Raw genomic sequence first — 13,560 nt, 5'->3', positions numbered from 1 at the left:
ATCAAATGCTTTTGTACGGTCTATGAAGGCCACTAAGAGTGGCTGTTGTTGTTCCTTGCATTTCTCCTGCAACTGTCGGAGGGAGAATACCATGTCAGTGGTGTATCTATTAGCTCAAAATCCACACTGTGATTCTGGATACACTCTGTCTGCAAGCACCTGGACCCTCTTCAGCACAACATGGGCAAGCAGCTTCCCTACAATGCTAAGAGGAGAGATGCCACGGTAGTTATTGCAGTCGCCCCTGTCTCCACTGTTCTTGTATAATGTGACAATGTTTGCATCCTTCATGTCCTGTGGTACTCCACCTTCCCTCCAGCAGAGACAAAAGACTTCATACAGTTCGGTGGTGATGATCTCCTTACAGCATTTCAGCACTTCAATAGGGATGTTGTCCCTTTCAGATGCCTTGCCGGAGGCAAGGGAATCCAAGGCCGCTTTTATTTCTGCTAAGATTGGTTCGCTGTCCTGCTCTTCCAAGACAGGCAGGCACTCAATGTTATTTCATGCTTCTTCAGTTACTACATTCTCTCTGGAATATAGCTCAGAGTAGTGCTGCACCCAGCGTTCCATCTGCTGTGCTTTGTCCTGGATGATCACACCAGTAGCAGACTTCAAGGGAGCAGATTTCTTCTGTATTGGACCTAAGGCCTGCTTGATACCGTCATACATTCCTTTGATGTTACCTGTGTCCGCTGCTGTCTGTATCTGAGAGCAGAGGTGAAGCCAATAATCATTGGAGCATCTCCTGGCAGCCTGTTGGACTTGGCTACGAGCAGCTCGAAGAACTTGCAAGTTGTACTCGCTAGGACAGGCTTTGTATGCTGCTAGAGCTCTTCTCTTATCCTCGATGGCTGGCATTAACTCATCCGAATGGGCTTTGAACCAGTCAGCCATCTTTTTGATCTTCTTGCCAAAGGTGGACAAGGCGGTGTTATGCACAGCGTTCTTGAAATGTTCCCATCGTTCAGGGGCATTTACATTAGCCAGACCTGGAAGGGTTTCCTGAAGTGCTTGGGCAAATTCCTTCACTTTTCTTTGATCGCGAGTCTTGCTGATGTCAATACGTGGTCTTTCTTCCTTTTTCGTGTGATACGATCTCTTTGTTCGCAGTTTTACTCTACTACACACCAGGGAGTGATCAGTATCGCAATCAGCACTCTGGTAACTGCGTGTGATTGTAATACTAGGAAGATCGTAACACTAGAACGTCTAGTGAGGATCAAATCGAGCTGATGCCAATGCTTGGATCTTGGATGTCTCCAGGAAACTCTGTGTTGAAGCTTCGTATTAAAGAATGTGTTGCTGACACAAAGATCATAGTAACAGCAAAACTTCAGCAAGCGTTGGCCATTTTCGTTCATCTTTCCAGTGCCAAAACGGCCTAGACAGGTGGGCCAAGAATTGTGATCAGCACCAACTCTAGCATTAAAGTCTCCAAGAATGAACAGTGCCTCTCTTTCAGAGACTTTTTTGATAGTAGCTGCCAGATCGTCATAGAATTTGTCTTTCATTTCTCTAGTGGATGACAGTGTTGGTGCATATGCACTAATGAGGGTTACTGGTCCTGCTGATGAGTGGAGCTGCAGAGACAGGATTCTTTTACTCCCCACAGTAGGTGGAACAATGCATCTCAGAAGAGTATTTCTGACTGCAAAGCCAACACCATATTCCCTGGTCTCACTTGATGGTTTTCCCTGCCAGAAGAATGAGAATTTTTTTTTCTTTGACAGATCTGGAGTCTGCCAATCTTGTCTCTTGCAGGGCAACAATGTCCATCTGCAGTCTACTCAGTTCCATGTCAATGACAGCTGTCTTGCGCACATCGTCTATTTCTTGCAGGTCGTCAGGAAAGCCGTAGTCAGAAAAGCCAGGGGTCATTGTCCGTACATTCCAGGTGCCCAGCTTTAGGGCAGAAGTTTTCTTATGATTGTTGCATGGTGCATGGTTATCGATCTGCTTGTCGGGTTTCACCCTAAACCCCACACACCCCGTGAAGTTAACAGACCGTGGTGAGGTAGCACCTTACTGGCTGGGGGGTGCCCAGCTTAAGGCGGGCGGTATCTACCTAGTAAGGTGCAATGACCTCTCCCTCCATCAGAAGTAGCCCCTAAGAAGGATTGCCAGTAGTCAGAATTGGCCTGGCAGCATGCAAATTTTATTGTTTTCATACATGTGGATGATCAGCAGAATATTGCACATAAAATGTCAATGAAACAATAAAATGACTTTGGCTATAATGGGTGTCGAAACATATTTTCACGTATATTACAAGAATGACAACATAAGTATTTACAGTTCAGTCACAAAACTGTATGTCTCTAGTTTGCTAGTAACTTATCAGCTTCAGCCTATTTTTGATCTTCTGGCTGAACTACTGAGAAATGTAGTAGGAAGTGTTCAGAATTGTCTGCAGAACTTTGCCTTTCCAAATGATACTTTAGTCCTATACTTGTTTGGCCTTCACCTGCTTACAGAATAAACTATTTGTAACCAATTGAGGTAACTGGGAATCATAAATATAAACTGCATTTGGTAGTAGCATTCCATGTCGCAGTGCACGTTATATGCCACCATGTGTCAAGTAAACCGCTTGTCCCCACATACATTTTTAGTAACCATTGGCAGTTGTGTATCTTTTGTAAAAATGTTTTTCTGGAAAACTAAACAAACAACTTTAGCTAAGTTTCAAATAGCTTCTAGTTTCTAAATACCTATGGAGATTTGAAAGTTATGAACATGCTTCAGACTTAACAGGCTCTCATGTACATGCTGATTAAAAACACATAAAAAGTGTTTTGTTTTTATACATCCCCATAGTGCTTAAAGCACTCTGAGTAGCTTACATTTTAATTATACAGGCTACACATTGCCCCTCCCCCCAGGGCTGGGTGCTCAATTTACCAACCGCAGTAGTAGGTTGTAAACCTCAAACTGGCTACCTGAATCCACACAGGATTTGTTTTTTTTGTTTGTTTGTTTTTTAATTTATATCCCGCCTATCTAGTCGTGGTGGACTACTCTAGGCGGCCAACAACAGAGATAAAATACAATAACATAAAACAGCATAATTACAACAACAATTAAAAATAGGGAAACAATAAAGGAGAGAAGAAAATCAAAAGTAATCTGGAGAGAAGGCCTGCCGAAACATCCAAGTCTTTAATAGGTTCTTAAAGGTGCCCAGCGAGGGAGCTCCGCGAATGCCAGGAGGTAAGTTATTGCAAAGGCGAGGAGCCACCGCCGAGAAGGCCCTATTTCTTGTTTTCTCTTTTCGGGCCTCCCTCGGCGTTAAGCTCCTCAGCCTCACCTCCTGGCTCACCCGTGTGACCCGGGTAGAACTTGGTGGGAGTAGGCGTTCCGCCAGGTATCGAGGCCCTAAACCGTTTAGGGCTTTATACGTAAGCGTTAACACTTTGAAGTCGATGCGGAACCTGATGGGCAGCCAATGCAATGCGGCCAGAATGGGTGAAATATGTTGGAATTTTTTCACTCCACTGAGTAATCTGGCCGCCGCATTCTGCACCACCTGTAATTTCCGCAGCAACCTCAAAGGAAGCCCCACGTAGAGCGCATTACAGTGGTCTAATCTTGAGATTACGAGCGCGTGTACTAAGATGGTGAGCGCCCCCACATCCAGGTAGGGCCGCAGCTGGGCTATCCGCCTGAGGTGAAAAAAGGCGGTGCGGACCACCGACGCCACCTGTGACTCCATGGAGAGCACCGGGTCCAGATGGATCCCCAAGCTGCGTACACTATCCTTTGCAGGGAGAGTCACCCCCCCAAAAGAGAGGGAGTTTCCCAAATCCCCAACTGTGGGAGGGGGAGGGCCCACCCTCAGTACTTCCGTCTTGTCTGGGTTCAGCCTAAGCCCGTTCTCCTGCATCCATTCCAGTATAGTCCCCAGGCAGCGCTGAAGGCACAGAATGGCTTCTCCTGCGGTTGGCGAAAAGGAGATGTAGAGCTGCGTGTCGTCCGCATACTGGTGACATGAAGCACCACACCCCCTGATGACCCCACCCAGCGGCCTCATATAGATGTTAAATAGCATTGGGGAGATAATCGACCCCTGTGGAACCCCACAATTGAGGCTCCACGGGGCCGAGACTCTCTCCCCAAGCTGAACTCTCTGGGGGCGGTCCTCCAAGAAGGAACGGAGCCAGGACAATGCCAGGCCACCTATTCCCAACTCGGAGAGCCTCCCCAGGAGGACACCGTGGTCAATGGTATCAAAGGCCGCTGAGATGTCGAGGAGGACCAACAGGGACACTTTGCCCCTATCAGCCTCCCTCAATAGGTCATCACACAGGGCGACCAAAGCCGTTTCTGTGCCGTGGCGCGGCCTGAAGCCCGACTGGAATGGATCCAGGGCATCTGTTTCATCCAGGAGCGCTTGAAGCTGGTCGGCCACCACCCTCTCGACTACCTTGCTAAGGAAAGAAACATTGGCGACGGGCCTGTAGTTGCCAATTTCGTCCGCCGCCAAACTAGGTTTCTTCCTGATGGGCCTAATGAGTGTGTCCTTCAGGGCAGATGGAAATCTGCCCTCAAGGAGAGACCCATTTATTATAGCCGTGGCCCACTCCGTTGTTAGCGGCCTGGCTGCTTTGATTAGCCAGGCCGGGCAAGGGTCCAAAGAGGAGGTGGTAGCATGACAGCGGTCAAGCGCCCTGGCGACAGTGTCAGGCGTAACAGGCTGAAAGGTGTCCAGGATCACCGGGCAAGACGGAGCGCTGGACATCTCAGCTCGACTCACTGTGCTCACTGTTTGTTTTTGTTTGTTGGGGGAAAAAACATGTAACCAAAATTGTGATGCTCAGATCTATGCAATTCAAGGGAGAAGTGTTTTTACAGATGTACAAATGGACCAAATAGTAAAGAGTATCTATCTAGTACATAGTATTACTGTAGTAGTATGAGACATTCTTTTAGCTCTGCCACTGCATCATATTGTCATTGAAAGAGGAATTATATTTTCTTGGGCACTTAGGATAACAGAATGCCAAAGTGTTTGCAACTTGTGAATGTCCTAATTTGATAGAACCACAAACTTTTCAGTTTTTACACCAAAAGCATTTGTTGGTAGAAAGATTCATTGGATGTTCCAAACCAGGTTAAACAAATTGTAGTGGGGGTTCTGCCTCATCTTGCGTGAGCTGCCTCTGTAGAATATTTTGTGACTTTTCCCTTTCTAGTGCAATCTCCCTTTCATGTTCTAAATTTTCCCCAGGCAATACAATCCTTTGTTAAGACTTCTAGTGCAACACAAGTGGCTGCAGTGGGGTAGAGGGAGTAGGTGTAGGAAAACCCTTTTTTATGAGTGTTGTATTGCATGCGCAACACTCACAAACTCACTGACTGGTGAAATGCATGCACAACACTCACTGACTGATGAGATGCCAGTCAGCTAATATGTATGAAGCAGCTGTGCTGTTTTTGAGGTCTTCTGTATGTTCAATTTATTCTTGTCCTTTGATTTCTCTTTCAGGCCTCATAATCAACTGCTATTTTGCTCCTTTTCTTGTTTAATGTGTATTGATAACTAAGTTCCTGTAAACAAAACTCCGATTTCTGTGTTTCTGTGGGTGATAAAGGGGGAATAGGGCAATTCTTCACTGATTTCTCTCATTTTTTTTACTGCCCCACTGTATCTCACTGAAAATCTGCTTTAGAGCAGTGCTTCCCAACCTTGGGTTCCCAGATGTTCTTGGACTAAAACTCTAAGAAGCCTTCACCTCCAACTCTGCTGGCCAGCATTTCTGGGAATTGTAGTCCAAGAACATATTGGGACCCAAGGTTGAGAACCACTGCTTTAAAGGGTTGTTTTAGACTTCATATAAATTTGGTAATTTACATGCAACTGGTAGACAAGCAGTTATTCATTGCTTGTCTTAATAAAGGCAAAGGGCCCAAGCTTCCTGTAAATTGTTGGCTTTGTTTGTCCATAGGCAATGCTAAGCATTTGCCCATAAATCTATCCTTCAACATTCTCTGACAGTGGATAACCTTCCTCAGTTCACCTTGGTCATTTTTGAATGTGTTATATATAATCATGGGTTATATGCAATCAAATATGATACATTATTTTTGAATATTTAAATAATCTCAGGTTGGAAGGTAGGATCCATTTCAACTGTATAGGTATTTCACTGTGTATTGAGTTTCCTTTACGTAATACAACTACATAGTAGCATTTACTGGGAATTGCCTTGGTCATTTTATAATTGCAGATTAAATTGCATATTCATGGAACTGAAAAAACTCCCTGATGGCCATTTAGTCTAAACCCCTGCTGATGCAGGAAATCCACAGCTAAAGAGTCCCTGACAGATGGCTCTCCAGCTGCTACTTTAAAAAATGCCCGTGAAGAAAACTCCACTACCTTCTGAGATGACGAGCTATTTGACAGTGGAATGGGCTGTGATTTTATCAGTCTCTTTTCTTATAACTACCCTGTTTCCCCGAAAATAAGACCTAACCTGAAAATAAGCCCTAGTATGGTTTTTTAGGATGCTTGTAATATAAGCCCTATCCCAAAAATAAGTCCCAGTTAAGTGAAACCCCGCCCTCCACCATTGTGCAGCAACCAAGAGATGACATGACTGTAAAATAAAACATTGCTTGAAAATAAGCCCTAATGCATTTTTGGAGCAAAAATTAATATAAGACCCTGTCTTATTTTCAGAGGAACATGGTAAATCCATTACTTTAGAACCTTCCCTCTGAAGCCATGGAAAACAAGCTTGCTCCATCATCTGTGTCAGTTTTAGGGTGCAGTTCTAGACATTTTTGCCTCCTAGTGATCTTCCTGGGCAATACTTGTCATTAGAAATATAAAAGTCTGTTAAAAAATGTTAGTTTTATCATATGTTCATATGTGGTAGACTTGCATGGTTAAAAGCCTTTGAAAACTAGTCCATGAGATTTTACAAAAAATGATATCTTGTACAATTCCATATGAACCTGAGCTGTTTTTGTTGAGTATAATACCAGATTTGATAGAAAAAGAAAAAAGGTATTTGATCATATTTGATCAGCAATAATTTTATATGCCAAATACTGGGGGGAAAAGAGGAGACACCAACAATCCAGGAGTCAATAGAAAAAATTTTCAAAGCAGCAGAGATGGATATTTTAACTGAAGTATTAAAAGACAAAGAAATTGTTGAGGCTAGAAAAAAATGGGAACCTTTGTATAATTGGATGAGAGATGAGAACATGAATAGGTTAAGATTATAAGAAAGAAGACATAAGATATAATTGTAGCTCTTAAAGACTTAGAAAAAATTGGCAAGATTAGTGTGGCATAAACTTAGTAAGAAAGCATATAGATAAAAGTAATAATAATATATATTGTTCTCTACCACATTCTGTATTTTTTAAATTTATCCCAGTACCTTGTTCCGAATCCCATTCCCTGTGATCTTCCCTGGCCCAATAAAAGATGAATTTTTTAAAAAAGAAATAAATGTATGTCTGCACTATCAGTGTTATCACAAACTTATAGGATAATACTGTTAGTGTGCCAAATTATTGTATACTATTGATGTTACATTTAAGTTTTACAAAACTGATTTTTCATTACTTGATTAGAGTTCACATCTAAGAGGGGTGGGTATGTTAGAAAAGTCCTTTGTAATGCATTTATCTTTAAGTATTTGATAAAGAAACAAAGACATTTTAAGTATATATTATTCCATTAGAAGCTCAATAACAAAAGACACATTTTGGCCTTGTTGACCTGATGGAGTGTGGCACCCATCTGAACTTACATATCTGGGCCCTCAAATCAGAAGTAGTGCTTGTGTGCCTACCAGTAAGCTCAATTAAGATGATGCTGAGCATAAAAAAAGAGGACACTTTCTTTGGTGATTCGATCTTTATGGCAACCCACTCTGAGGTACATACAAGGGTTTCTCCATGGCTTTGTTTGTTTGTTTTCTGTTTGTTTTTGGTAAGGTTTTAAAGACCCAGGGGTTCCAGGCTGGGATTTTTTTTTCTGTTGTAGTTCATCTGGTATATCAGTTAACTATTTGTACTCAAATGGTATCTGCCCCCACTCGTGTTGTAAGACACACTTTAGACCTGGTCTTCTTTACTAGGGTAGATGTGGGTGATTTGCATGTGGAGGAACTCTCTGTAGTTCTGTTGTCATGGACAGATCATCTGGTGAGATTTAGACTCGTTGGAACTCAGGGGTGGGGGGGGCAGATGAAGATGGTCTGCCCCAGGAGACTGATAAATTGAAGTGGCTTCCTGATGGCTCTTGGGAAGTCGCTTTGGTGGGCAATTCTGTTGAAGATTTGGTTGGTGTCTGGAATAGGGTAATGGCCAGGGCTATTGACACAATCTCCCCTAAGCATCCACTTAGCAAAGTAGAGCCAAATTGGCTCCTGGTTTACTGGGGAGCTGGTGGTAATGAAATGAGCGGAATGAAGACATTTTCCATAGACATTCCCACGTTGAGTGTGTTATAGTAATCCAGCTGGGATGGAACTAAGACATATGTCACAGTGGCCAGATCAGACTTCTCAACGAACAGACGCATCTGGCATCCAGTCTTAGCTATTAATTCAGGAGCACCCCCAAACTGTGCACCTGTATTTCCAGAGGGAGTGTAACCCTGTCCAGCATAGGCTGCATTCCTATTCCTTGATCCACCTTTGGACCAATCAGGAACACCTTTGTTTTTCTGGATTAAGTTTCAGTTTATTCACCCTCATCCAGTCCATTACTGATTGTTGTTTAGTCGTTAAGTTATGTCCGACTCTTCGTGACCCCATGGACCAGAGCATGCCTCCAGACACTAATCTTAGAGTCAAAATGGCTTCCTCAGATTTAGATGGCATGGATTGGTAGAGTTGGGTGCCAGCTGCATACTGGTGACACCGATCCCCGAAACTCCGGACAGCTTCTACTAGTGGTTTCATATAAATGTTAAATAACATAGGAGACAAAACATAACCTTGAGAGACCCAGTCACCGAAGCTATATCTTCAAATAGTGATTGGGATGAAATGTTCACTCATCTTAACATACGTTAAGTTTATAAACTGAACAATCCTAGGCTATGAGAAACCACATCTTGTTTTCCAAATAGAGCCACAATTAATCAATGGATTAAAATAAGTTTTATTAGCTGTCCCTTTTTAAAGCACCTTCTTCTTTAACATAATTTTCTTCTAATAATATCTGTTGAAGAAGCATTTTCAGCTTGAGCTCCAGGGCATTGAGAGTATTAAAGGTAAAGATTCCCCTTGACATTTATTCCAGTCGTGTCCAACTCTATGACGTGGTGCTCATCCCTATCTCCAAGCTGCAGAGCCAGCGTTTGTCGGTAGACAGTTTCCGTGGTCACGTGGCCAGTGTGATTAGACACAGCACGCCATTACCTTCCCACGGTGGTGGTACCTATTTATCTACTTCCATTTACATGCTTTCGAACTGCTAGGTTAGCAGGAGCTGGGACAAGTGACGGGAGCTCAGTCCGTTGCGTGGATTCGATCTTACGACTGCGGGTCTAGTAACCTTGCAGCACAGAGGCTTCTGCGGTTTAACCCGCAGCGCCACCATGTCCCACTTATTGAGAGTATTAGTGTGTGGCTAAACCACTTTTTAGAAGCATCTTCCAACATTTAAATATGTTACTTATTTAGTCTCTTTCCAGTCATTTTACGTACTCTGAATGAGGAGTGGAGAAGGGAGCTTGTGGAATGGTATTTGTTTTCAGAAGATTAAAACCAGGTCATTTGGCTACTAACCAGATACTTGGCAGCAGCAGGTCCACTGGCTGTTTGCCCTTTCTCATTCTTTTTATTTTAATGTGCTGAAACATGAGAAGAGAAAAATGTAACATAGAATTAAACTCTGATGAAAAAAATTCAAACCCTATAAATTGCTCAGAGTTTTGTTTTTTAATGTTTTAGTTTCTGCTTTTCCAGAATTAACTTATCTACTTAAAAAAATCCTAGAGCAAGGACATTTCGGTCCACATGGCACATGTGGGGTGGGACGGGACAAAATAAAGTCAATATAAAATAGAAGCTTGTGAATTCTCCTGTCCTCTTTGTGAGCTAGTGAAGGATGAGGTGAGGATAAAAGAGATACCACTGCTACTTTTTTATAGAATTCACAAATTAGCATAAGAAGTTCTTGACAATAGAAGCAGCTTTGGCTCTATGAAACCTTGGCAGATCTTTTGAACAGACATTGAAATCAATGAAGCATGTTTGAGTTTCTTCAAAAACGAAGTCTCTGATTTTCCTTTGGAATGCCTAAGGCCAAGCCCTATCTTTTAGAAAATCTACTTGTTGACATATTCAGTGAAGAACATACTGGAACTAGAACATATCCAGAATGGAGCTACATGGAAATACACTGAAGTCTTGATTGTGCATGCTTCACTGCTGACCTGTGGTATTTGTCACTTTGATATTGTTTTCTTTATCATTTTTCTAAGAATACTGTGGCCTGCCGATACAGCAGCTATTGAAAATACTGGAAGAAAAACAATACGGCATTCTAAAAACTACTTAGTAAACCTTCTTGATAGACTGACTAGGCTTGTATTTTTTATTGTGAAAATTACTAACATATGGCTTCTCTTTCCTCCCCATTCTACCCCACCACCCATTTTCTTTTTGCAGAAGATGCAGACTACAGTGCCTTTGGAACAGATACCATAACCAAGAAGAAAAATGTCTTAACAAATGTATTGCGTCCAGATAACCATAGAAAAAAGCCTCACATTGTTATTGGTATGCCACAGGACTTCAGACCAGTGTCTTCTATTATAGATGTAGACATTCTTCCAGAAACCCATCGCAGAGTGAGGCTTTATAAATATGGAACTGATAAGCCTCTAGGATTTTATATTCGGGATGGTTCTAGTGTCAGGGTAACATCCCATGGCCTAGAGAAAGTACCAGGCATTTTCATATCCAGGCTTGTTCCCGGAGGCTTGGCTCAAAGCACAGGTTTGCTTGCTGTTAATGATGAAGTTCTAGAAGTGAATGGTATAGAAGTTTCAGGGAAAAGCCTTGATCAAGTTACAGACATGATGATTGCTAACAGCCGCAACTTGATCATTACTGTGAGACCAGCGAATCAGAGAAATAATGTTGTTAGGAACAGCCGGACTTCTGGTAGCTCAGGACAGTCTACAGACACCAGCCTTCCAAGTTACACTCCACATACTATTCCTATCTACCAACCTGATGAGGAGGAAGACAGTGATGAGGACGATATCATCATTGAAGATAATGGTGAACCACAGCAAATTCCAAAAGCTGCTCCTTCCAGTGAAAGTCTAGAGTCACTAACACAGACTGAAAACCATCATGAATCAATGCAAAATGGCTTAATTTCTTCAAGAGAAGGAAATCTGTATTGTTCAGTGAGCAGCATTAATATGGAATACAACATCCAGGACTCCCAAAAGCCTTTAGAAGAAGATGGAACAATTATAACATTGTGAATCTACATCAGTTTATTTACTTTTTGAAATTAAAAGGCAATTTTTTCACTTGGCTGTACTTAAAGCAGAACATACCTCTTAATTATCATGTTCCGGTCACTTCTTATTTCTAATACAGAGCTATAATTTACGTCATTTTTTCCATTTTGACATATAGCTGAGTGAGTAGTATTTTGGAACATGGGCTGGTTCTCATGTTAAAGTTTCAGACAGGACTGAAACTATGCAGACTCTTCCCACCCACATTTCACTAAACAGTATAGAGGTGGTTTTGAGATAAAGTGTGGCTAGAGATGTGAGAAGGAATTTAATAGTATAAGGTTCCTGTCTTGATATTTGCTTGTGTGGATTACTATACAGTACATATATTTTAACCTAATTCTGTTAGTACAGTCTCATTCCTCATATGAGAAGAAGCCTAAATAGTACCTTATTTCAGCACAAAAATATTGAAGAATCTTGTCCACTAGTTACAGCTGTTTTAGCTCTCCCCAATCCAGTCACATGTTAAATTAAATCTTTCGGAGTGATTAATGATAAGTGTCAGATAATATTTTTAATTATTGTAACATTTAAACAATGTATATTACTAGAAAGGAGAGCCCACTGGACTGATTGATGCACTGGGTAGCTGAGAGATACAACTATGTTGTAACTTTTAAAATTAATATTTGATTATATTGTGATCTACTACTGATGATTGAGGGATAAATCTTCATTGCAAATTAGGTAACTATCTGAAAATTGTTAAGTTGCTTGACTGGTTATACTATGTATAGCTGTGTACATTTTGCTATTTAATGAGGGAAACAAAGATCTTAAAATCTTATGATGAAATCAGGATCCATTAAAACAATGCAGTTTTCAGTTTCCATCAGTGAGAGTCAGAGTAATGACATCAAGAGCTCACAGCCATTGAGCAGTTGCCAGAGCCTACCACTGATGCATGACTTTCCTCTTCCCTTGTCCATAGTTCTTGTCTGGTACTCTGAGCTAAATTTGAGATCCAGACCCCTTTTTATTTCATCCCGGCATCTAACCTGGTATTGCTCTGGTGCGATACTAGTTTGGCTAATTTAGACTGCCAACGTAGTCAGGTAAGCCAAGAGGAGGGAGCCCATCAGAGATACTTTGTTCAGTGTCCTCTGAAATCTAGAACTGGCCCTGTATTATTATACCTATAATGTAAAAGTCATACAAATATTCTTCATCTGGCTATCCTAACGGGTTCTTTTAATTTATAATATCTGGTACTGTTGCGTGTGTTATGGAATGGATTGCATTATTTCTAAATACATAAGCAAGTTTTAATGATGAACTAGGATATCAGGATTCTTACAGTTGGGGTAATGGCTTTGTATGAAGGGTCTTCTGTATTGAAAAGACAAACTGTATATATTCATGAATAAACCATTTGGTTTTTTAAGTTGCTTTCCCTTCAACAAAGAGCTTTTTAAAAAAAAATAAAGCTGTTAGCAAATAACATATTTTTATTTTATCATTTGGGCATGTGCTTTTAACTTTATCTTCACATAATTGTGGCAATCTGACTAAAAGAAGGTGTAGTTCCATAAACTGATATGATAATCTGATTGCATACTTTTTCATCACAGGTACATATGTTTGATATCATTATTGATCTAACATGGCAAGTCATACTGTAAAAGAAATACTAAATGTAAGATTGTTAACTTACACAGAAGCATGAAACCAAACTATTAGTGGAAGAGTTGGGTGTTAATTTATTGTGGAAACATAGACATATAGAATTATTGTGCTGCTTAATTCATCAGTTTCCATATTTTTATACTTGGCAGCAATCATATGCATGCCCATTTTGGATATGTTACCCTGCAATTATAGAATAAGGAACTGGTTTCTTAATTATGCTTAAATTTTATTCCTTAAGTAAATAACCTTAATCAGATAGCTTTATAATGATGTGGAGTGTGCTCTACATATATATATGTATGCACACATACATGCATACACACATACTCTTGTAAAAAATAAAGCAAAGTTAATTTGAGATTGTTTTATAATACTTAAAAATTAAACATTGAGAATTTGACAAAAAAAATAAA

The 13,560-nt window shown here is 41.0% G+C and overlaps 1 protein-coding gene across 1 annotated transcript in view; it reads left to right on the top strand.

Annotated features, from left to right (window-relative positions):
• The window catches only part of PARD6B (par-6 family cell polarity regulator beta), a 27,959-nt gene extending 14,399 nt beyond the window's left edge, over positions 1 to 13,560 (top strand). Inside the window, exon 3 of the mRNA XM_020779504.3 lies at positions 10,647 to 13,560. Coding sequence (XP_020635163.1) covers positions 10,647 to 11,476 — 830 coding nt within the window. The 3' untranslated portion in view covers positions 11,477 to 13,560. The remainder of the gene's footprint in view (positions 1 to 10,646) is intronic.

This window comes from Pogona vitticeps, chromosome 4 (assembly GCF_051106095.1).
Source record: "Pogona vitticeps strain Pit_001003342236 chromosome 4, PviZW2.1, whole genome shotgun sequence".
Taxonomy (NCBI): Eukaryota; Metazoa; Chordata; class Lepidosauria; order Squamata; family Agamidae; genus Pogona; species Pogona vitticeps.
Note: the sequence above shows the minus strand (reverse complement) of the source record. Positions and strands in the feature narration are given on the sequence as shown.